The sequence below is a fragment of the Apostichopus japonicus genome, chromosome 23, assembly GCF_037975245.1.
Source record: "Apostichopus japonicus isolate 1M-3 chromosome 23, ASM3797524v1, whole genome shotgun sequence".
In the NCBI taxonomy this organism is placed as follows: Eukaryota; Metazoa; Echinodermata; class Holothuroidea; order Aspidochirotida; family Stichopodidae; genus Apostichopus; species Apostichopus japonicus.
The window spans coordinates 4469363-4495394 of record NC_092583.1 but is presented as its reverse complement, the minus strand read 5'-3'; the positions used below and the strand labels follow the sequence as shown (position 1 = coordinate 4495394).

Genomic DNA, 26032 nt, shown 5'->3' with positions numbered 1-26032 from the left:
TTGCAATCCAAACATGATGTAAACATCTAGTCATACCCGATAATCAGACTGCCTTTAAAAATATTCCCCGTTCAGGTCTTAGGTAAATTGTATCCTCTCCTTCATACCCGATGAAGAGAAATTCCTCTTCTAATCTCTAGTATGTTAAGAATCCCAAACAAAATGGCTAAGCATGACTATTTCACTCAATTTTGTGAAATTCTTAATACAGCTCAATGACATGGGGCGTATCGGGTATTATTGCTTTCTGGTACTCAGGCATGTGCCCACGCTGGGCGGCCCCGCCCAGCACTAAAAATTACCGCCAAGCACTGTCTTAAAAATCGTGAATCCAGCCCAGCACTATTTCATCTAAAATCCTGACATTCTAACAAATTTAACATAAATTGGGCCTAGCCTATGCCAAAATCATACAGACTAATAATGCATCAGTTACGCATGCGAGAAATTTACTTACGGCTCTCAATCGGTCCCTTGTAAAATCTCTTTGAAACAAACTAATAACTTTTACCAGGTACGTAATATATTTCACTAAAAAAAAATTTAAATTGTAAATTGTTAGCAAAACTAGTACTTGTGTATGTACTTAAAAAACTACACAAGTGTCAGCAATTGGCATCTGAGCACCTTCAAAAATCAAAAAAATTCTCAAAGGGAGGGGGACAACCCTCCCCCTTAGACCCCTCCCCCAGGACGGCGAGCAGTATACCCCGCACTCAGGAAATCCTGGGCACATCCCTGGGTACTTCAACTCCATTTCATTGCTACCCAAATACAAAATCTACCAATATTCTGCACACCTGCTCTGGTTGTATACACATATCCCTTTTTGACTGACTGTTGGCATAACAGAGCAACAGTGCTAATAGGTTACAAAGTGCTTACGGCTCAATAAACGGTGCAGTTGTTGTGAGGAGACAGGAAAGCACTGCAGCAAAGGCTCTGATTGTCCCTAACAGTATGTATTGCGGACACCCAACAGCAATTAAAAGTGTACAGTAGTAGTTGAAACTAGGCTCACTTCCAACCTTTTATAGTTCTATTTTCAGCCATCCTGTAGAAACTCTTATGATTCCATACAGAAGTAAAGAATTCACTTCAATAAAGAAGGCACGGACAAAAAGAGCTATTACCCAAGTACGTCAAATGATATCTATTGATAGATAGTTCATTGGGACCTTTGTTTACGAGGGGGAGGGGGGGGAGGAAATCTTTCAAGCTACTGATTGGTTCAAGTACGGAAAACTACGTCAAGAGACTCAGAAAAACTGGTTGTTTACTGTAAAACTTTGAACTTAAAATTTGTTCCAAAAGGCCAACAGTTGAATACATTGTAATATCTCTATGAATGACAAATAATACAGTTTATGGAGTACGCCCTTGACACCACAATGGGACTTACGTGCTGACGATATTATAGATTTGTTCAAAAATGCTAAAGCTATTGTTATATATTCCCTGGAGTACCTCTTACATGCTATTTTCTGACGTATTTACTATTGAATTGTAGCATACAAATTGCACACAGAAATTGCTGGTTGCCATATTCCCAGATCTTCTCAAGTTATTAATAGTGCAATGGATATTGTTTTCAGTCCCAACATAAGACAAAGGCACAATTTACCATGGTAGCTCTCCTTAACAGTTTTTGAGTTGCCAATAAAGATTTCAGCCAAAATTCTAAGAATACTGGGCTAGTATCTCTGCTGGGATACATACTGATATTCAAGATGGCTTGTGCATTGAGTACATACCAGTAAACCAGTGTGGTTTGGTCCATATTTCAGACAACATAAAACCACAGAGACTTGAAATATAAGCTCATGCATGCTCGGTGACTTCATTTTCATCTCAGAGGGAATTTAACGGCATTAAGTATCACCAAGTGGGATATACCCATAAAACATGTAATATGTATACATACTGATATTGGGTGAAATGACAAATCTAGCCACTTCAAAATTTCATAACTTTCCCTTTCACTGGAGACACACCCAAACGTGTATTAATTAGCTTTAACAATTAAAAAAATGACTTTAGTCACAAAATCAATGTTGCAGATCATTTAGACAACTGCTTTTAGTCCAGGTTGGACTTTTATATATATACAGTACCACTTTCAGTTTTTTTGAGAAATGACCCCCTTTAAACAGCTGGGGTCCATCTATCAAAGTGACTGGATTACACAGTCTAATACACAGACCAGTAGGAAACTGTAGTACTGAATCTAATGAATTAATATTGTGATGGGAGTTTAATATCTCGACTTAAGTAGACTTTACATTGCTGGTTTGGTTCAATTTCCAAAATGACATAATCATCTTCTGCGTTCTCCAGTAGGTAATGCGATATTCTTTTGGTTCAAAGTATTTCTTCTCATTGTAACACAGACGGTGCATTTAATGTTCTGATAATCAGCCTTACTTGTTTTTCAGCAACATCAAACACATGTACTGATTGTTCAATGTAAAGTAGGCTAGGTCAATGTGCATATGATATAAATGTGTGTTAGGATAGGCAATACCCCAATGTCAGTATATGAGTCAATTTCAATATAAGTACTGTTAAACATCTGTTGTGACATTAATGTGAAGTACCTGTTCCTCATGTGATCTACAAATTTATCTTTCCTGATTTACTTGATTTAATCATAGATCTCCAAAACTTAAAGCAGCATTTTGCGTTTTGTCACCGTTTTCCACTTTTTTGACAAGTCCATCAAGTTTTTTACATATATCAATCACAAAACAGCAAACTAAGATATTAGCCAAGTTTTTTCCCTGCCACAAGTGTTAATTGGCGAGTAATTAAGGAAATTTGCAGATAATCAGAAAAGTGTCCACCGACAAATTCCCCCGACCCACTAGTTTGAATTCAACCAATCAGAGATGCAGGTTAAATTATGAGCCGTTGCTAAACATAGATTCAAAACGTCGAGTTGGTAACTTGGTACAACCAGCGAGCTGGACTCTAACAGCTCCCTGGTACAACTGCCATAGACAATCTACACAATCAAGCATGGTGTTGTATTACGTATTGGCCAATGACGTTCGTAGGTTTTAAATATTCATATTATGGGCAAGGTTTATTTGGATCCCAACGGAAAATATCTTTGAGAAAAACAAAGTTGAAATGTGTAAATTTTTCGACTTTCATGCCACCATTTGAAGTAAGATTTGAATAGATAAGCTAGTTATGTATGTCGTTATGGTATCGTGGAATCAGTGAGGTTGAGAAAAACCATAGAAAAGGATGCAAAATGCTGCTTTGAGTATATGAATGTTTTTTCTATCTACTAACTGCCCGGTGACTGGTATCACTTCCAATCTTCTTACAACAGTAATATTTACAATGTGGTTTAGGCTACCAAGAAAATCATCTTTATTATGCATATATGACATTTATCCTTTTCTATACATTAAAGGTCAACAATGTATACGACAACACATACAATGACAAAGTTCACATCAACGCTATTATTGTGAAAACTAAACAAGCAATGTGTAGAGAAATGTACCAAGGCCTTCAGGTAAGCGCTGCGTTAATTAATGATTCTGCACAAGAAGAAGACATCAACCCATGCAAACTGTTATGAACACTGGTTTCCTGACCTTCATGAGAAAATCCATTATGCATCAAAAGTTGCAAGTTCTGAGTGGAATAAGAGCCATATTTTGAGAGTTTCTCAAACAGAAAACTTCCATCAAATTTTGATCACCTTTTTGATCAAAGTTTTGAAAATATGTTGATCGGCAGACAGACATTTCAAATCTTTGTCCTAATCCTAGTCTTCTGCACAATCCAAATTTCTGATTTATTTCCAAATCTCGATCTAGAAAGTTTCCAGTAAATTGTTTACACAACTCTGAAAGTTTCAGCCATTTTGTACAATTCTTTCTCATCTTGGGACCTTAAACTTTCACATAATTGTTGGAAACCTGTTAATTTTAAAATAAGAAGGCTTCAAAGACAATAAATATTGACCTCTCAAGATCTCTCCCAAGTGATCAACAACAGAACAATAATAATAAAAGACATAAAAATAATGCAAGAAAAGGGGTTATGCAAATTTTGAACAAACAAATGCAAAAAGAACATTACAATTAAAACAAGGGGTTGTGATCACAGAATTTGGTAAATCAAATGGGGGAGGGGATGGGGGGGGGGAGAGGAGAAAAGAGAGGAGGGGAACAGAAGAAGCTTGATTCCAGAGAATGAGGACCCCACTCATCAGAACATATCCAATATACCAAGCTATAATATAATCCAGTCAGGGTCAAGACACCAAATCATCAGTTATCATATTGGGCTAATAAGATGGCTGGCTACAGGGTCATGTTAATGGTACTAGTTAACGGTGTAGGATCCTTTACCATTCGCTTAAAAGAAAACTGAACGATTACTGAAATAATGGATGTCGTTACCACCCGTCTGCAGTGTTCAAACACATATGGCTCAATCATTTATGGACCAAGCAAATCAACATGTTTCATAGACAAGCACAGTTTCAGCACATAACACAAGGTTCAGCAGATTATGTTAGTCCATCAAACTCACCTCATCTAAAAGTCTTTTCAAACAATATAATTTTTTCATTTTCCCTGCTATAATATAAACAGTAGTACAATATCATAGATACACTCTTTTAATATGCAGAACACAATAACACCTAACGCAGTGACTTAAAGCAACTGGATTTTATACAGACAATTTGGAAAATTTATCTAAAGTTTTGACAGCTTGTGGTTGATTTTTGTCTTAAGCTTCAAGTTCATAATCGAAGCTAGCATTTCTGAGGGATGGTGGTCTGGTCAGTAGAGACTCGGTCCTCCTTGAGATTCTAAGTCGTTCATGTCTTATACGTTTGCAGATTGCAATATTAACAGCTAATTCTTACATCATACTTATCAATGATATAAAAAAGCACTACTGCCCTTTCACATAGGGGAAAAACCCATACAAATGTTTTAGTGAAAAGAAGCAGTGAAAATGATTTTACATATTTCCTCTACTTCTCCTCTTTGACATTTAAACATTACAAAGTTACGAAGAAAAATAAGAAAGCCAGAAAAAAAAAACCAAAAAAAAAACCCCGGAACTGATCGCTACACTAGTAACCGCAAGACCCACTGCTACTTTCCCACTTTATAACTTCACGAAGAAATAGTAGACGACATGGCTGGTATTATCTGGTTTCACATTTAAAGCTTACTTCCTTCCTTCCTTTAGAAAGCCATAATTTCTCCAAAACAGCTTTGCACTTTTTTTGGTAATTGACATCAAAATCAGGGTAATGCTGCAAACATTCAAAGGAATGCACTGAACATTTATGACTTTGCCAACGTTGTACAAACAGCTGGTACAAACGTTGCACTGTAGGTTAATTTTGGCCTTTTTTTGGGGTGCGAGGAACAGGAATTAAAGTCCCAATTATCCTGTTTGCTGACGAATTTCGGAAAACCAACTTCCGAAGGTAGATTCAATGTTTATCATTCCAAATGCACTCCACCGGGTGGGCTTAATGGAGAACAGCTGTCGCAATCGAAAGAAAGAGGTTTATTTTCTGCTGCCTTTAAGGCGTGAACGAATTACCGTAAAATCACTGCGACCGCACATGCCAGCATGTTCATTACACAAATGTAAACAAAATAGTCTACACATGCGGCCCGATCAAGATTTTAACAAAGTCCTATACTCGTATCATCCAGTTTTTACAATTCCAGGGAGGAAACGTCTGAAAACACCTGTTTATTCATTGCAATGGAAGGAAATGACACAATTTTGCAAGCTACATCGGTATGACCGAGAGAAAAATACAAGAGCAGGGACCTAAGACAGGCTAGCTACGAAAGTAAATATATGCCTAGGCCTAACGCTCATTAGCAAATAAGAGAGATTTGATTGGCGCATGATCAGTGGGTCGGGGCTTGCAAATTTTAATTGAAGTTTGTAGTATCTACAGACTCGTTAATAAATCTGGCGAATTTTATTCAGCTCAAAATTTTTAACGACAGATTTAACTCAATAAAAAATAATGAATATTGATATGAAAATTGCATAGAACGGTGTCATTTTCACGGAACATTTAGGCCAGTAGGTTGGATAGGTAGAAGTTAAAATTTGGGAAACACGTACTGAGACTTTAACAACATTGAAAACTAGAAAGGAGGGAAATTTGCAGTTTAAAATCAGCTCGGTATAAAGAAACAAACAACCTTATGCATTAACCTCTCATATTTGTTTAAAGCAAAAATCGACTTTACACTGTCGGCCAATGGAGCCACACTACAGATTCTTAAAGGAATTTGTTCCCTCCCTGAATTTGTTCGTTCCTTCACCCCCTCTTTCCTGTCCCTCCCCTCAGCTCCTCCAAAAAGCACAAATACCATCTCAAGGGAAATCAGAAAATATGTCCAAAGGTGGCATACACCCAATAGGTATTGCAAACAGCAATATTACCCACCCTTATTGCAGTGAGGTGTTACAGTACATAAGAAATTTACACCATTGAAACGTAGAGACAAATAATGAGGTCATACAGAGAAAAAAAAAATAACAAATAGGGAATAGCATGGAAAAGAAGGATAACTAGGGCCACAAGTAAAAATTGTCAGATGTTGATGTGACGAGAAAGAACAAAGTTACACTTTATTGTAAAGTTTTTAATACGGGCATACCAAGTAAAGGGGGTAGGATGGGAAGTAAGGGGGTGGGATGGGAAGTAAAGGGGTGGGATGGGAAGTAAGGGGGTGGGATGGGAAGTAAGGGGGTGGGGAGAGAAAGGAGAAAAGAAGGACAAGGGCATAATGACGAAGGGATTGTCACGGGGGAAGGGAGGAGGGAGGAGAAATGTGTAAGATATTTAATATAACATCATCATATACTGTACTTCTGTTGTTGAAAACAAAATGGCAGCCTTTTTGTTCAACTTAACCCAAAACAATAAAGTTAAATATTTGCCTTGAAGTGGTGGTATGTGTTATATGTGTGTGTTTTTTTTTTTTTTTTTAACTTTTACTGTTTCTCAACTTTGACACCTGAGTTGAAAAGTGTGTATATCATATTTGACATTTTTTCCTGCTGGGAAATGTGTACATACACCTACTATAGAGCGACTGTTGAAAACTGGCAACGACATTCCACTATACATAGCAATGAAATAGTTGGTATGTTTATAAACAAATGCACATTGAGGGTACTCTACTGACACAGTACATTCATAAGGACATTTATTAAACACGCAGCAATTAACAACGAGGTAAACATTCCAATCGTTCTCAGCAACAACAAAGAAAAGAGGAACGAAAAACAGAAATGCGACAACAGACAAATGTTTAACAATAATGCTGAAAGACTAGTACTCATCTCACAAGAAAGCTTTGAAGGGCAACTGAACCATCAAAAAGTTTCAAAACAGACAAACACTTACGCTTTGCGTAACACCCTATTAAAAAGCTAGATATGTGAAAAAGAGTTGAGAAATGAGTTTTAAAATGGGAAATTGTCACATGCACATACCGTTATTCTTAGTGATAAAAAAAAGTGGTCGCTTTCACGTCAGAGATACTAACAAAGAAAGAAACACTTTTCCGATTCAAAGGCTTGGAAAATTTCTGCCATTGTAAAGCTGTTTCAAAGTATCTTCTTCAATTCGCCATATTTATATTTCAACCCGAAAAATCACGATGAAAAATGAAAGAATAGCTCAAGCTTTCAGTTTTGATGTTTTATCGTAAACACAAAAAAATCTAAACTGCAAACCCTACGGTATGTTCAACAATCCCAATTTTAGCAAATTTTTCTTCAGCATGACCAATTTGGCATTTTCATAGGTTTATTATATCACCACGTATTCCACCAGTCGGTGATTGCTCATCCCCACCCTTATAAAGTGCTTAACGAGAGCCTCTTGGCTGTGCATATTTATTTATTTTTTCCCTTTGTTTTTACAATACAACATTGTGATGTGCTATCTATTGTTCATATAAGGAAATCAGGACAAAGGAGGATCATAAACAATACATATCAATTAAAAACTTTGAAATAAAGATAACACATACAGGGGATACTTTATTAGCTGATAAAAACAAAGGAACTATTTTGACTGCATCAGTCTACTGGCACCGTGGCTTAATTAGCAAATATTTGTGCAAAAGTGCTCTGTTAGAAATTTGTAAACAGAGTAATCCAGGCAATTAGTCTTAAACAAACCATATAAGCAAAAGGCTTGTAACTCTCCACATGGACAGGGGGAAAAAAAGGAAAATGAATATCTGTGGGTAAAAGGGTTCATCAAATTAGAGTGTAAAATATTTGGGAAATAAATTTTCATGGGATTGTGAAGGAGCGTGGATAAGGCTATACATATGGTGACTGTACGATACGTAGATAGTCTAGGACAACATGAGAAAAACAGTTGAACTATATTTACATAACAGCTATGTATAATACACATTTTGAACTGACGTATGAAAACTGCAATGAGATATTATAAATTAACATGAACATGGCAATAAATATAGGAAGGAAACGAGCAGAAAATTGCCAAACAAACCTTGTGACTGACTTAAGGCTCAGTTCGGAATCCAAGGAACTCTCCCAACTTTCAGTATGCCTGAACTGTTCACGTTTCCATGCGATGAACGGTGATGATATAGGTGATGTGTAATGTGCGTGCTCGGGGTTAGTCGGGCTTTGCACCAGATGCGACCTGCAGGTCACAACATATCGGAAAAGGATTTGCAGAGCTAAGAGACTAAAAGCAGGTTCCCAGGGTTACGGCAAAAAGTTTGAAAAGGCACCATAGGAGTTTTTCAAGCATCGTTGCGGGTCGGGTGGTTGCGTTTGCATCAGGTTGCATTTTCATTTTCGAAACTAAATCGGCGTAAAAACGAGAACCGTGTGGACACTTTAGGTGGTAGAATGAGAAGGGCATTGACCGGAGGGGCTGCCGGTTATAGAGGGCGCACAGTGTTAAAATGCTACCAACTGGTTCATTCTAGACACGGTAGAACAAGAGTGTTGAGGTAGTGGGGAGACAGGTAAGCGAGGATCGCAGTAAATTTTTACTGACCATCCGATTCACAACTGATAACGACTTTTAATGTTCTCCCACCCCATAGGTTAGGAAGTCTTTCTTTCGGCCCTAAAAGGGGACGACCAATATTTAGGAGAGGGAGGGCAAACTACTTGTGATTTGGCTTACAAGTGTTAAATGATGCTGATTTTGTTTTCCCTATTTTTTCAGAAAGAAGGAGGGCTGAAGAGGGGTTAGCCTTGTCGAGTCCAAACTGGACGCGGTATGGAAGGACCCACACCCTCCCTCTATGAGCTACTTCATAGTAGTCAGATGTCCAGAGGCAGTGGCAGGTTGAGACTTCCGTGTCTCAAAACCAATAGATACAGAGATTCTTTCATACCCCGTGCAATTAAGCTTTTCAATGAGGTTTTGTTACGTTGACTCTCATATATTGACTTTTTCTTATTATTCTTACTGTCTTATTGTACAATATACACATCTATTTTTGTAACATTTTCTTTGTGTTATGAGCGAGTGCCTGAATTTCCCTTTGGGATCAATAAAGTTTTATTTACATACTTACTTACTTTACGGTACCGACTCAGTATTGATTTTGATTAGAAACATGGATCTGATTTGAATATTTCATGCATCACAGTATCAACATACATCAAGGTATTAATTTGAATATGCAACCTACTGCTTTAAAAACATTATGACATCTAAATTCATGACAACTCTTCTTTTTTTTTGGTGATTGAAAAATGTGGAACCACATCTGAAAATCAAATATTGAAGATGCTTTTGCAGTTGGTGTTCTATCTCTTTTGATATGGGCTTTAATTAAAGGACTTTAGTTGCGTTAAAGGGGTATTCCAGTGGCAGATAATGTGATGATTGTCTTAAAGAGTAAAATACCCATCTTGATATCCTGTTCAAGATATGATTTAATGTGACCTGTTTCGGCTGGCTAAACACTTCACACTCTATCAGGTGGTCTGTGGTGTTATCACTGTAGATATTTTTCCAACAGCTTTAGTGCCCTTTAATAATCTCTTTGTTCATAATTTATCCTTAAAATGTGATATCTTTTGCATTTTTGCTTAGCTGTCAATGTTCTCTGCATTTTATCATTTTATCGTTATGCAACTTTTTTTCGAACAAATATTATTTTCCTCTGTGAATAAGTGAGTTAAGTGAGTTCAGCTGGAATTGCCATAATGACGTCGTCATTCCGTCCATTGTTGCCAGATGCAATCATATAAATATCACCAAAATTTGAAAAGAGCGGTGTGGTTTTGACCGATACACGAAGGACATTTCATTATTTGTTCCATTTTTGTTGTTAATCAAACAACTTCAAGCTCCGGAATATCATGTTTTTCAAAGTTGATTTTTTTTCAAGTTGCAAGGTTGACTACTCCAAAGCGAAATGGAACTCTCAACTTGTTTGGAGGACCAGAAGATTTTGCAGCTGGAAAATGACTAAAAACCCAGTGATTCGGGGAAGACATGTGCAGTGCTGTGGGTATTTGAGTTAGTGGCAACCCCTATTAACCAATCACATGTGGAAGATAACTACCGATAGTGGACCCGTTGCCATGGATACTGTGTGAATGGAAACCATGCTTCTTTTGAAATATCTCTTGCACAAGCCATGCAGTGATAAATGTGGGTAGGGATAACCCCATGGTTACCAGGTTTTAATTTTTCGGGAGCCACAAGCTTACCTGTCTCTGCAAAGCCACTTCACTCTCACTCTACCCTGGTTAACTTTTTTATAATGCTGTACAGCCTTGGTGACCGATCACCACAAGTCAACAACCTTTTTTTTTTTCTTTTTTTTTTAATTCTCCCGCCCAAAGTGCAGTGGGGATGGGACGGTGATTTAGTGAATTTCAGTACTGTTCCGACGATTAATGTGAAGCATAGATGTGAAGCAAGATTATTTGGTTATGAAAATTGCTGGGAGGCAAAAAAAAATGTACATACAAAATTGAATTTTTTTTTTCTTCAATTGTTTATCCAATTTGATTTTTCTTAGAAACTGGCATTTCATCAAAGTTTACTAAACTGGATTGACCTTACAGTAGAAAACTACAAAGAAAGCCAAAGACACCACCGAGGACGGGGGGGGGGGGGGGGGTGGGGGGGGGTGGGGTGACAGAATGTTAATATCCAAAGTTAACAAAACTAGATTTTGATTTATTCTAGTAGTACAGACAAGTTAATGCAACCTGAACACCCCTGAAAGTAGCACCTTCTTTTTAGACTCACTGTCTGGTATCCATTTAGACGTTTTGGACAAGATGCAATTGGCAGTGATGCCAATCAAATTTCCCAAGGTAATACCTCATGGTAATGTTTACGTTTCCAAGCAAAGAGGGTTATAAAGGCAAAAATGTGAATGATTTACTAAACCAGAAAAGTACTAAGAAAGAAAATATCCTACCAGGAAAGCTAAAGAACATATATATGTAGGAGATTACAAATTTACATATGTGAAATATTACAGAGTGTGAATAACCAAATTGTTTATAATAACTTACTTCTCTTTCACAGACTCTCGTAGATTGTCCTCTGTCAGCGTTCGTGAGAGTTTTTCATTAGTGGAGGTAGTGTCATCGAAAAAACTGCTTTGTTTTGAAAGGGGATCTGAAAGGTGAACCAAACAAATAAATGAATAAATAAATAAATAATAAATAAATAAATGAAACAATAAATAAATGATATTAACGTCTTGTTGGAAACGACTTTTAAGCCCCTTAAAGGGTGTGAAGACTCGCGCACAAAGAAACGTCTCATGCCAGTAATCTGACCTAGTTTCGAATGAGGTGTAACAGAAGTGTTAAACACTACCATCGATCCCAGAAAATACACACACAGCTTGCTACCGTCGGGAATTAGACACTAGTGTACAGTCAATACATTCAGCTACGGTCAATACCCACAGCACAGTGTACATAGCAGCGATGGACATCTCAGGTCTAGATAAAAGATAACAAGGTATCACATTTCATTACTATCTGCATTTTGCAGCAACAAGAAAACTTCACTTGCAAGCAAAGGAAAGTTAACTCTCAGAGAGCGGCATGCAGTTTGGAGCGAGTCTTCAAGCCTTTAAGAGCCTTTAAGAGGACCGTTTGGCTAGTTGACAAAGATTATGAAGTAAATAGGTGAGGAATGTCTGTTTTCTATAATTCATACTAAGTAAAGAACTAAGTAAAGAAAACCATTTCAAATTTAAGCTACAAAAAGCTACAAAACAGGGCTTTACTGCATTCCACCAATGCAAACATTTTACATGCTGTTTTAACTTAGAACTTTCATCTACCTGTAACTACATACTGCATTGAATAGACTAAAAATACTTTAAAATACTACAAAAACCACATTTTTTTCCATCTCTAAAGGCATTCTGAAAGCCATGTATCTTTAGTTTTAACTATATAGAGGAATGAATGATGAATGTTTAATGGCAGGTAACCTAATACACTATGCCATTTAGAGGTAACTGCACTTTTTATTCCCTCCTCATCTGGGATACAAGATAACATACTGACTTGAAAGTCTAGAATTTCATTTGTCTTTATCAATAATATATAAAATTGACTGACTTGTGGTTCAAAGTACTAACATTTGTTGCATTCGATTTCAGTTTCATTAATAACCCATGATACATGACCAGGAGTGTGATTTCTTATTTCTCAATGACCTTTGCACCTCCAACTGTCAGTTGATGTTCAAGCAAAAAGACAAAGGTGTCATTCTTTGATCAATTGTAACTTCATTTTAGTAATAATCAGTAGATTTTGTTGAAATTGCTGGGAAAAAACTAAATAAAAAGCTCATTTGAAGCAACTGGGTTGTGTTTCATCACCATAGCAATGCCAGATACTTCACAGAGACAACTTTGTGCAATGGTCTTTCCATAAACCTGAAATCCAGACCCCAAAATGTTCAACAAAAAAACAGAAAGATTTGGCAGCATTTAGCAATAAAAGTCACAGATTCCTACCGTACCTACAGAGTAGTCAGGGCCATACATGGTACATAGATCTGATTCAAATCTTAATATTTCCGTACAAAATGAAACAGGTCTTTGGTCAGGCGTTGAATGCCTGTTGTTTAACACACCAACAAACACACAAAAAAACACACACAGAAGGAGTGGCTTCTTGTTGAGATGTATCTAGTATTTAAAATTAAACGAAAATGAAATAATTGATTTTGATAAAACATTTGTTACTCTTTGGATGCTTAAAAAATCCCCCAAAATATTTATCACTCATTTAAACTTGACTTAAGAGTCAAAGCTGCATTTCAAACCTCATAGGTAAAATTTAACATTTTTTGTAATTTTACCACTTTGAGTGTGATCACAGCTAGTAAAGTGTTGGCAATGAAACGTGGAGAAACTGCATGTAAGCATTAATTTCTTTGTCCTTTAACTTTCACTTTGGGTGGAAATTTTAATGCGGATATCACCCTAGGTTTGACTGATTGTGCACAACTTTTATATATATTGAACATTTTTGGGTACAGCATTTCATATAGAAAATGTTGCCCAAAGGGCAAAGAGCTGCTTTAAAGGGTAGTTCTAACTTACACCTGTCACTACCCATTGGGGTTCTTCCATTCTGTTGGCCCTCCACGAACGTTTGGTCTGCATCTGGCGTTACCGTGGTATCAAAAACATTGTTATCTAGCGATTCCTCCACCCACTGAGAGACGTTGAGACTGTCTTGTAGAGAGGAAAAAGTACTGGAAAAGGATGAAAAACCTGTTAAAAAAGAAAAGAAAAGAAAGACACTTGTATAAAACAAAATTACATTTAAAAAAATCTCAACCAAAACATTACATTTTGCATTGGAATTATTTAGGTAATTAGACACTAGTGTACAGTCACTACATACAGCTACGGTCAATACCCACAGCACAGTGTACAATGCAACAATGGACATCTCAGGTCTAGATAAAAGGTAACAAGGTATCACGTTTCATTACTGTCTGCATTTTGTAGCAGAAAACTACACTTGCAAGCAACAGAAAGTTAACTTTTTCAGAGCGTGGCACGCGGTTTGGGGCGAGTCTTCAATGCCTTTAAGCATAGATGATGATCACTGCACAATCATTGAAGCTTTCACAACTGAACCAAACATATTTTCATAAACTTTGCAGAACAGATAAAAGGGGAAAAACATGTAAAGTTGACGTCATTAGCCTTGTTCATGTAAAGGTATTTATTATTGTGTACTGTATGTAAAGTTAACCAGTAGCCTTGTTCATGTGACTTATTTATTATTGTGTACTATATGTAAAGTTGACGTCAGTAGCCTTGTTTATGTGAAGGTATTTATTAGTGTTTACACGGGTCCAAAAATCGGGAACCAGGTACCCGAGGGCCGTTACCCGTCGGGTATCCGGGTACCCGGAAAAATTTGTTTACCCTTGTGTATCACGATTTTCAAGAAATTACATATTGGATGCTGTAATAAATGCATTATATTCTCTACTGACAATGTTTTCATGTTCAAATACGTAGGTGTAAGATAAGGTATAAACCTCCCTCAATAATTTTTATTTGCTTCTGTTTCTTTCATTAACCTGTTAATAAATAAATAATTTAATTATAATTAGCATTACTACTAACATCGCACTGCCGCCACTGCTTATGCTAGCTCGTGCACGTGTATTGGATCAAACCATATAGATATCCAAGTTAGCTCTTAAACAGTTTTTAATACTACTACGACTATCTATTATGCAGTCCAAGGGTTCTCATTAGCCGCGAGATTGCGCGATTCGCGCAATTTGATCGCATTTGGAATAAACGATTAGTAAAAAGCCACTTGCGATTACTATTTTTTAGTTATCCCGTCTATAATCCATAAACATCGCGTAAAATTCCTTGTCAGCCTTTCCTTCTTTGAAATAAACGAATGAATAAATAATAATTTCTACCACATGGTAGCCTAACACAACACTAAGTCAATGAGAAATCTAGCTAAGCCTAACCATCTGTTTATTTGCTGGAGATGTGACGCAGTTATAAGACATCCATGGAATACTTTCGTAATTGCTGTTACGTTCGACCACATGGTTGCCTAACACCACACTAAGTCAATGGGGGCAGTCTAGCCTAGCCATCTGTTTATTAGCTGAAATTGTGACGTAGTTATAAGATATCTATGGAAAGCTTTCGTTATTGCTGTTATCTTCGAACACATGGTAGCTTAACAACACACTAAGTCTATGGGAAATCAGCCTAACCATCGGTTTGCAATTTTTTTTTTTAAACAATCACACTTTGCGTAGGCCTATGATTCGGGTAATAAATTAGGAACCGGGTAGTATCGCGTCGAACGGCCCCTTCGTTATTGCTGTTATCTTCGACCACATTGTAGCCTAACACCACACTAAGTCAATGGGAAATCTGCCTAACCGTCGGTTTGCCAATTTTTTTTTTTTTTTTTTTAAATCACACTTTGCTTAGGATTCGGGTAATAAATTAGGAACCGGGTAGTATCACGTCAGGCGGGTACCCGGGTACCCGGATAACCCGTGCAAACACTAGTATTTATTATTGTGTACTATATGTAAAGTTAACGTCAGTAGCCTTGTTCACGTGAAGGTATGTAATATTGTGTACTGTATGTAAAGTTGACGCCATTTGCTTTGTTCACATGAAGGTATGTATTATTGTGTACTGTATGTAAAGTTAACCTCAGAAGCTTGAGGGTATGTATTGTGTACTGTATGTAAAGTTGACGTCACTAGCCTTGTTCACATGAAGGTATTTATTATTGTGTACTGTATGTAAAGTTTACCTCAGTAGCTTGAAGGTATGTATTGTGTACTGTATGTCAAGTTGACGTCAGTAGCCTTGTTCATGTGAAGGTGATTATTATTGTGTACTGTATGTAAAGTTAACCACAGTAGCTTTGTTCACATGCAGGTATGTATTATTGTGTACTGTATGTAAAGTTTACCTCAGTAGCTTGAAGGTACAGTATGTATTGTGTACTGTATGTCAAGTTGACGTCAGTAGCCTTCTTCCGAAGGTATTTATTATTGTGTACTGTATGTAAAGGTGACATCAGTAGCCTTGTTCACATGAAGGTATTTATTGTTGTGTACTGTATGTAAAGGAGAACGTCAGTAAGCCTTGTTCACATGAAGATATTTATTTTTTTGTAAGTATACGTAAATTTAACGTCAGTAGCTTTTGTCGAAGTTGTTCAACCTTTAGGCACTGACGCAAAGGATACTGTTGCTATATAACGTGCGTACTTACGTAAACCAATAATATTTCAGGCTTCACAGGAATAAGTAGTCAAAGCTCTACCAGCAAATATTAACCTCTTTATGAACGATCGCTGACGTTCTAAAAACATCGACCTTCATTATCAAAACACAGAAGAATAAGCTAAACCAGAGGATTATATTAAGCCCTTTCAACGTTTTGTTTTGCAAACTTGCAAAGCAGACCAAAGTACTGTAACTAGCTGTAACCATTGTCATTCAGCTTCCAAGAATAACCAGTTCAAATATAAATAAACCCTTCAGTGTATTCAATAAATAAAAATAAAAAAGGCAAAAACCACTGAACATCAGCATATGTATTGTCCACTGTAGACAGTGTATTCGGCAACCAATGCAAAGAGGTGACAAGTTTGCATCTGTTTGATCAACTTAAAGTATTGTGCGGGTCTTTGTGCGTGTGTTTGTGGATGTACATGTGTGGTGTAGGAAGAACAGGTGGGCAAGGGGGGAGGGAGGGGTGTAGGAAGAAGAGGTGAGGAAGGGGGAGGGAGGGGTGTAGGAAGAAGAGGTGAGGAAGGGGGAGGGAGGGGTGTAGGAAGAAGAGGTGAGGAAGGGGGAGGGGGAAGATAGAAGATAGAATTAGTTCACTCTTCCAATCTTCATCTGGTAAGGTCAACCCAAGCTCAACAAATATTTTTTCTATCATTTATGGAAAGCTATGGAAACCTCCCACATACCTGTATCATCTTCTTGATTATTTCATTTCAAGAAATTATTTCATTTCTTATGTTATATATACTGTACATGCAAACTCTTCTCTTCTGGTATCACAACTTTCAAAATTGTTTGTGGCAAAGTAATATTTAACCAACAAAATTCTATGAGTTACTTACTATATAGATTGTGTGGTAATATTTTGCTGACATTGTGGGCTCCCATCCCCCCCCCCCACATCTTTTCTTGTTTTGATTTTTGCTCAGTGTCTGTTTACAGTGTGCTTTCCACTGTTGCATTAAATAGTCCATTGTCAACAGTTATATATGACATGGAAAAAAAATGACCAACCAAGTATTTTAAGGTTAGCTCATGGGCTGATCAACAGCTACAAAAAACAATTCTCAGCAAAAATCCCACCTCCCGCCTCCTTCTTTCTATCCAATTTGAATCATATTTCAGATTATTTCAATTGAACTAATAAAATAACAGTGCAGTAACTTGACATATTTTACTCTTTTTTTTGTCAATACCTTTTTTTTCCTTTTTATTTGCATTCATCTCTTCGGCACAACAAATTATGTTAAAAAGAAATTTATTTCATGACATTAAAAAAAAAAATTACATCTCCTTTATCAATAGTCCAAGGAATCTCTCAGCAGTTTACTTCCATTGTGCTTTTTGTTACTAATAAGTAAATGCATTTCAACACTCAAGAAAAATGAAAGCTTATGTTTGAAAGTATCATAATTTGGAACGCTTTTGTTAATTCTACACAGGTAAATATAGTACTTGGCATAACAATTGTGAGGCTACACCATTTCATTTTGTTCTCATGATAATAACCAAACACATGTTCCTACTCGACCGCAACTTTTGAATTAAATATTTTTTGTCAATAGACGTAGATGTTCAAAGCGAAACACTAAATTTACACATACCTGTGCCGTCACTGGACCATACTCTGCTCCTCGTACTTCTCTTCGATCCAAAACTGTCCGACCATATCCGACGCCTGTTTCGGCTCTCCTGTATCTCTCCTCCTCGATCTGCCGCCTGGAGCGCCAGACTCTTGACGTACTCCGCCGTCCTGGCAGACGATTCCTGAGGTTCGGGGAGCTGGTCCACTGACCGCGGGAACGAACTCTGGAATACATCCGACTCCTGGGACTGGTCCAACGAACTCGAGAGCTCAGACGTCCAATCGGAATCGTTGGTGAAGCAGGATTCCGTCCTGCTTAATCTGCTGCTGCTCCTGTCGAGATTCCCCTCCGAACTCGCGGCGCACGGGCCCTTAGGAGGAACGACGTTGGCGCTGTTGTAAGACATGGCCCCTTTGAACCGTCATTGTTCTACGGCTCACAGCATCGTCTTCAAAATTAGCCGAATAAGACCACCCGGGAATATGACCGCAACTTCAAGGACTTGTGAATCACAATGTCCGTGACTTTCTTCTTTTTATTATTAATATTGTTATGTTAAATATTTTGATGAGTTTGTCTGCTTTTTTCCAACCAAAGAAAGCAATTCTCTACCACAGGGGCTCAGTCGTTGAGGGAATTCTCCGCAGCAGATGGAATACCATTCGCACTTCTTGGATGGAAAATGGCGGCTGATCTAGGCGGATTTTTCAACAAGGTCTGAAACCTTTCATCTTTATATCACTTGGAATATGGCTGGCTGTTGTTTTCTTCAAAGTTTCAATTTTCAGAAATCTGAAAAGAGCATGAAACAGAACATAGAATCTTAAAATAGTTATGAATAACTTGTTGCTTTTTTCTCAAGAGTTTGAGAACCCGATGAACAAAAAAATGGACGGGACCGCATCGTAACAGGATTTAATAAAAGACGGCACAACCTTAACACCTCAAAATTTAGATGTGCTTCTACTTTTCTAAATTTCTTCTTAAGATAGTAAATAACACAATGAGGTCATAGCATAACAATTCCTGCATGGTTTGCAGTAGTTAATACCCAACACCATTATATTAATACTGGGTCGATTTAAAACACACACCAGGAATGCTTGCTAAGCACAATACTTGTTGTGTAATACTGTATAAAACACCTTTCTGTCATCTCTATACTTGGCAGGGTTACTCCCTCCTTTCTTTCACCTATAGGGTCAAGGGCAAATCAAGAGGTAGTACTACAAACTGCATGCACAGTCTATAATCTGAGAGGGTGCATTGAAATACTGTAGGTGATGACTAAAGTCAAATTTAACTGGACTATGTCCTGGGGGTGGGAGCAGTGGTGTTTTCACCAATTGCAACCTTTCTTCTCCAAATGCATCAAATATTATATAACGATACTTTTGGGTATAAGTCTTTATCAAAAGCAAAAATTCAGATCAATTTTTGAAAGATGCAATTTTTTTTTTTTTCATTGAAGAAGACTTTCACTAAAAGCAGTGTCTTGATGACGAAAATGTCTTGATGGATTCTCGAGGAGATAGTGTTCACAAATTTGTTCTATTTATCACTTTAATAGTACTGTGTAGCACTGCACTGTAGCACTGCACTGTTGCACAGTGCTTGGCACAAAACTTCCACTGGGAAATGGTTAGTGAAATAGTCTCTCGAATTGGACAATATGTCAGATCTTTTTCTACAGTTTTTGTTTAGGCTGATGGCTCTTGTCAAAGACCTTCTGTAGTCTACTGATTTTCTTGGCATTAACTGTAACTACTGTAACAACTTATTGTGATGTGTTTTTAGTTTGTTCACTTACAATCTTCTTGTGGATAATTAGGTTTGACAAAATTGTTGAACAAATACAAAAAAGCTGCTTTAAAGTAAATAACAGTAGCCATACAGGTAAAGTACCAAAACACTTCACATTTCCAATAAGTGCCTTCCTTTCACTTCCCTGGGGAACTGGCCAGAAACCGAAAGAGAAGAGATACCTACCCGAATGCAATGATCAATGCAAGCTTACAGATCCTAACGACAACAAGTTCTACGTCTCTTAGCATAGTAGACTCTTGACCATGCATACAGTATGTGAACCAGCTGATCGAGACAACACATAAGGTGAAAAGGCAAAACACTGTAAACAAACCAATTTCAGCGACTCCTGGAGCATGACAGAGCACTTTTTGTTACAAATAAGATGAATCACAAGGTTAGATTTATGTACTGGAATATTTTAGTTTCCAACTTAAAAGTATATATACATGTATGCCCTTCACTTAATATCACAACATAATTTGATTTTTCTGGCAAAATATACTAAATTGGAAGAAAATTAGAGTGTTCAGGGCCAAAGATGGACCGGTTGAAGCGAGTGATATTCACTGTTTCGACACCCTATGGCATATGAAGTTGCCAACTGAATCAAGGCCAACACTTTACCATACCAAGTTAGACTGAACAGTGAACACACACATACTGCTCATGCCACTGTCCACAACTTCTAGTTTGCACACACTACAAACAAGCAAATTGTCTCTTTGCAGGTTTCATCACAGTATCTGGTAGAAGACTAAGACTTCAGGCTCTGAAATTTAAATTTAAAATTTTAGACAAATAAAAGGAGTGAGGACTCGCGCAACAGAGAAACGTCTGATGCCGGTAATCTGACCTAGTTTGGAATGAGGTGTAACAGAAGTGTTAGACACCACCAATCGATCCAAGGAAATACACACACAGCTTGCTACTGTCGATAATTAAACAGTAGTGTACAGTCAATACATACAGCTACGGTTTTTCAGAGAGCGGCACGCGGTTTGGGGCGAGTCTTCAGTGTCTTTAATGCCCCCTCCAAAAACACTATAAATGTTAAGATTTGGAAAGGGAGCGGCAGTGACATCTTTGAGGATCGTTGGGGGTGGGGGGGGGAAGCAAAGTGCAAGAATGTTACCAATTATTAGGCTAGGGTAGCATGGAGTAGATATCTAGCAAATGAAGCAAATTGTCAAACTCCTGCAGTACTTAGAACACAGCTGACCCCTGCATGATATCCGAGACTATGGAACTTTGTACTTAGGACCAAGATATTTTAGTGGGTAAAATTGCATTTTCTTAATGTGTCTACCTATTTCCGACCATGCTATGTACTTCCTTGAGGACTAAATACTTCATTATACATACCATACAACTTTACTGCAAATCACACTACTGGGATAAAAACACCCAGTGGGGAGGCTCTAAACCCTTCCCGCACTGTTTCATTAAATACCTACACACACCACTATCTATTCCCTTTAAAGCTATTGTCACATAATTCACTTATATACGAGTACAACACACAATACAATGAACAGATACAGTGTCAATGTATGGGACAATATGTCTACGATTGGTTTTGGTTTTCTTAATAGTGAACTGAGTTATGCTGGTACTACACACACATGCATGTATGTAAACCTTTATCAAAACAGAAGCAACAGAGCCAAGGAGGACCTTTGACAGAGATCAAAATTGATAATCAATTGTGAACTGTGTAGATAATCACTTTTATCATATTCTAATTATTTTTAATACCAAAAGACATTTCAAATGATGACAGATTACAAAATTAACTCTTTAAACTACAGATCTTCAGTTCACAATTACACAATGCTTCCATTATCGTAGCACTGCTCTGCTACCGCCCGTGGCATTTAAACATTGCCATCAAGTCCCATTTAGATGCTTGTCAATGCTACGTAATTTTTTTAAGTCAACAGTCCTTGTTTGACTACTGGGAAGGGTTAAATAAACTGCAGCCTACTCACTTGTCCCTTTCTCACTTTACTTATAATTTGAATATTAGAGATAAGGTTCCTAACATTTTTCCAGAGGCGTCCAGTACTGGATCTTAGCACCCACCCAAATCACGTACGCAGCGACTCTGGGAGAATTTCTACCGAGATGCGTTTAAAGTACCAGTTGGGGCTGGTCAAATAATTGTTAAATGTCAAGGAGGAATCTCAAAAACTGTCTTGTACAAACTTCTCACTGGATCTAATCAAGATATACACTTTACACAACTTACAGTGGTTTCTGCATCGATAATTTTCTAGATTACATACCAGTGACACGTATTGTACTGTACAGACTTACTGGTTGCATGACCGGTATTACTATTAGCTTTTCAATTATTAGCGCAGACTAAAACTGCAAAACAGTTTTCACAAGTATATAAATTCCTTTGGATATTTATCAGCGTCTAGCTCACCTTATCCCACTCTAAAATTTCAAGAGTGAACTGGTATGTGCTTAAAACTGTACCCCCCTGCCTCCCCCCTCCCCCTAAACGACTGATTACTACTTAGTCAATGCATACAAATGTACGTATACAAATGTACGGATCGGGTCACATAAAGAAATGAACCATTTTTGCGTTCAACAAGCATATTACAGACGCTGCTTTAATGTGGTACATGCATGAATCAAAAGAGTCTAAGCCAAACCCTACAATTTTTCGTTTTGCAACTAGATGGCTTCAAATCAGTCTCCAATTAAGCATTGAATTTTTATTGTTCAAACTCGAACTGTGAATATTCCATTTCATTCAATAAATTTCTCTACATGGGAAATAGATTTTGAATCGATTCCAGATAGCCTGTACTGTAGACCTATTTCCTGGAAAGGCTAAATCACATGCAACTGACATTAACTGGATCCGAGCTTCCTCCCTTTCCTGTTGGCATTTTATTGAAAGTTTATATAAATTTCTGACCTCAAACCCCTCTCATATTTAATATTGACAGATCAGATTATCATATTTTGGAGAGAACGTTACTCAGAGATCATCACGGGACAACCTTTCCCTTCATTTTCAGTAAATATTTTAATTTTGAACTAGCACAATTTATCACACTCCAAAATATTGATGGTTTGTGTATTTACAAATAACAAACTCACCTGTGCACTATTTGTACACACTCCGGTATTCCTATAGTCTACCACAATGGGTACTGAACATTGTTCAACTGTGCCACCGATGGCTGTTAATAAGGGTTACTGTATGTATGAGTATGTATGTTAGATCCTCTTGCAATCAGGAACTCGCGAAGAAGCCATCATTGGCTTATCAAAGCCGCAAGCTGACCAAAGTCAGTCTCTTAGATTCATATTTAACGTCCATGATTATGAATTGTCAATTGTCAACAACTCTGTTAAGTGGACGACATACATGTACATTATTCTTGGAATGACTCCAACTCTGGACCTCATGCTTGAAAGGCACCAGCGTTAACCACTGAGCTAACACTGCCCTCTGCCTGTGGAAATCTACCACTCCACAGTAAAAAGTATCACAAAAACACTATACAGATTGAAAAGGTAGGGTATACACAATGAGCACTGCCTGTGTAGTACACATGGTGGGCCTACATGTTCATACCTGACTTCATATATATTTCTAAAGAGAACTAAATTTACTTGTTAGGATATAATGCAAGTATTGAAAACTGCTTTTCTTAAGCAGGTTCATGCAACAATGCATCGTTCTATCTGTATCTTGTGATCTTTACCCATAACTCCATTCAATTTGTTCACTCATTCATTCATTCATTCCTTCATTTTCTACACAACAGCAATACAAAGCAAAGAACGTAACATTACTTTTCAATTATGTTTCTACCTGGAACACGTTATGATTTAATAGATCAATTTCTAACAGCTTTTACCAGTACACACCACAGAGATACATACATGCAAGAGAGGAAATCTTACCTGAGGCGAATGAGCTCCAGGTGTATGTTTTTGACCTTAATGCTCTGTTAGTGACACTGTAGGCAACAGCCTACTGTTACATTTGTCTATACATCCAGTATTCTTATATCTTTGCCTTTGGGTCACATGGTTATAGCATTAGCTACAATCACCGAGAAGAACAAACCTACAGCAGTAGTTCACTATACTTGTTACATGATTACCAGTCTCACATTGCACACGGGTCTAAGACACAAAACTGTGTAGAAACGGAAACCAGCATATCTAGATGAAAACACAATCTTCAAAATGATAGTATGTGCATATATGTATGTACAATACAAAGATACAAAAACCTGATTAAGTGAACTTTTAACTTCTTTGATATTATGAATATATTAGATACAACGTACATTGGAATCAAACAATTCAGCTGGTTGTTAAAGTACTGTATGATTAAATAACTATACACAAATGCATGGATGACTGACTCTGTGTTGCACAAACGCTGTAGAACCTCACAGACCTGCCCATGGTTGGTACAGTACTACAGTAGAACCTCACTGACCTACCCATGGCGGGTACAGTACTACAGTAAAACCTCACAGACCTGCCCATGGCGGGTACAGTACTACAGTAGAACCTCACAGACCTACCCATGGCGGGTACAGTACTACAGTAGAACCTCACAGACCTGCCCATGGCGGGTACAGTACTACAGTAAAACCTCACAGACCTGCCTATGGAGGGTACAGTACTACAGTAAAACCTCACAGACCTGCCCATGGAGGGTACAGTACTACAGTAAAACCTCACAGACCTGCCCATGGCGGGTACAGTACTACAGTAGAACCTCACAGACCTGCCCATGGCTGGTACAGTACTACAGTAGAACCTCACAGACCTGCCCATGGCTGGTACAGTACTACAGTAAAACCTCACAGACCTGCCCATGGCTGGTACAGTACTACAGTAAAACCTCACAGACCTGCCCATGGCGGGTACAGTACTACAGTAGAACCTCACAGACCTGCCCATGGCGGGTACAGTACTACAGTAGAACCTCACAGACCTGCCCATGGCGGGTACAGTACTACAGTAAAACCTCACAGACCTGCCCATGGCAGGTACAGTACTACAGTAAAACCTCACAGATCTGCCCATGGCGGGTACAGTACTACAGTAAAACCTCACAGACCTGCCCATGGCAGGTACAGTACTACAGTAAAACCTCACAGACCTGCCCATGGCGGGTACAGTACTACAGTAAAACCTCACAGACCTGCCCATGGCATTTAAAGTACTACAGTAAACCTCACAGACCTGCCTGCCATGGGTACAGTACAACAGTAACACCTCACAGACCTGCCCATGGCGGTTACAGTACTACAGTAAACCTCACAGACCTGCCTGCCATGGGCACAGTACAACAGTAAAACCTCACAGACCTGCCCATGGCTGGTGCAGTACTACAGTAATACTCACATACCTGCCCATGGCAGGTACAGTACAACAGTAAAGCCTCACAGACCTGCCCATGGCGGGTACAGTACTACAGTAAAACCTCACAGACCTGCCCATGGCGGGTACAGTACTACAGTAAAACCTCACAGATCTGCCCATGGCAGGTACAGTACTACAGTAAAACCTCACAGACCTGCCCATGGCGGGTACAGTACTACAGTAAAACCTCACAGACCTGCCCATGGAGGGTACAGTACAACAGTAAAACCTCACAGACCTGCCTGCAACAAGTAACGTACTACAGTAATACCTCACAGATTGAAATGATACAGCAAAATGTACTACAAGTCTTGATGCAGAAAGGAATACCCAACTGGGACAAAGGCTGATCACTGTCCTACTTCAACCCCCTCTTAATGATGAAATACAGATGGACAGATGTCACTTGACTTCTGAACGGAAATATGAGATTTGATTTGGATTTTGACAGTTTACATACATTCACTCTCAACAGACAAACATGGAAGTGTTTGTGTACACTGCTGGCTCTACTACAGACTATAGCATAATGCGTCCGATCAAAATGCCAAAAGAGGTCCTGATAACCGCAGTTCAGGTAGGAGTGGAGCAGATAAAAATCTGAGTCGAAAACCAAAACAACTTTGGGTGTTTAGAATGAGAAGGGGTGTCATCGACCTGCAGAGTCTGGTCACAGAGGGAGCACAGTGTTAAAAGGTTACCAGTTCACTTTAGACACGGTAGAACGAGAGTGCTGTGGTTGTGAGGAGACTGGTAAGCGAGGCACGAAGTAAGTCCATACTTCTTACTTAGGAACCTGTGGTGTACATAAGTACTAAGGACTGGGAAGAATTGCAATTACTTCTAGAATCACTGTATCTCTTTTTCCCAACTGATCACTTAAAAT

General features: G+C 38.1%; 1 protein-coding gene across 17 annotated transcripts in view; it reads right to left on the bottom strand.

Moving 5' to 3' along the window:
* LOC139964691 (uncharacterized) overlaps nucleotides 1–26032 on the bottom strand; it is a 71141-nt gene that overhangs the window by 32435 nt on the left and 12674 nt on the right. For 15 of the 17 annotated variants that reach the window (XR_011792061.1, XR_011792064.1, XR_011792063.1 and 12 more), the window contains exons 2-5: nucleotides 17941–18714; nucleotides 13629–13802; nucleotides 11569–11674; nucleotides 8555–8710 (exon numbers count right to left, since the gene is read on the bottom strand). Coding sequence is in view for 6 of the 17 variants with exons in the window: in XM_071966528.1 (XP_071822629.1) it covers nucleotides 8555–8710; nucleotides 11569–11674; nucleotides 13629–13802; nucleotides 17941–18328 (824 nt within the window). In the remaining 11 variants the exon portion in view is untranslated. Of the gene's footprint in view, nucleotides 1–8554; nucleotides 8711–11568; nucleotides 11675–13628; nucleotides 13803–17940; nucleotides 18715–23664; nucleotides 23801–26032 lie in introns of those variants that run through there. The other 2 variants (XM_071966525.1, XM_071966529.1) reach the window with 2 other exon arrangements.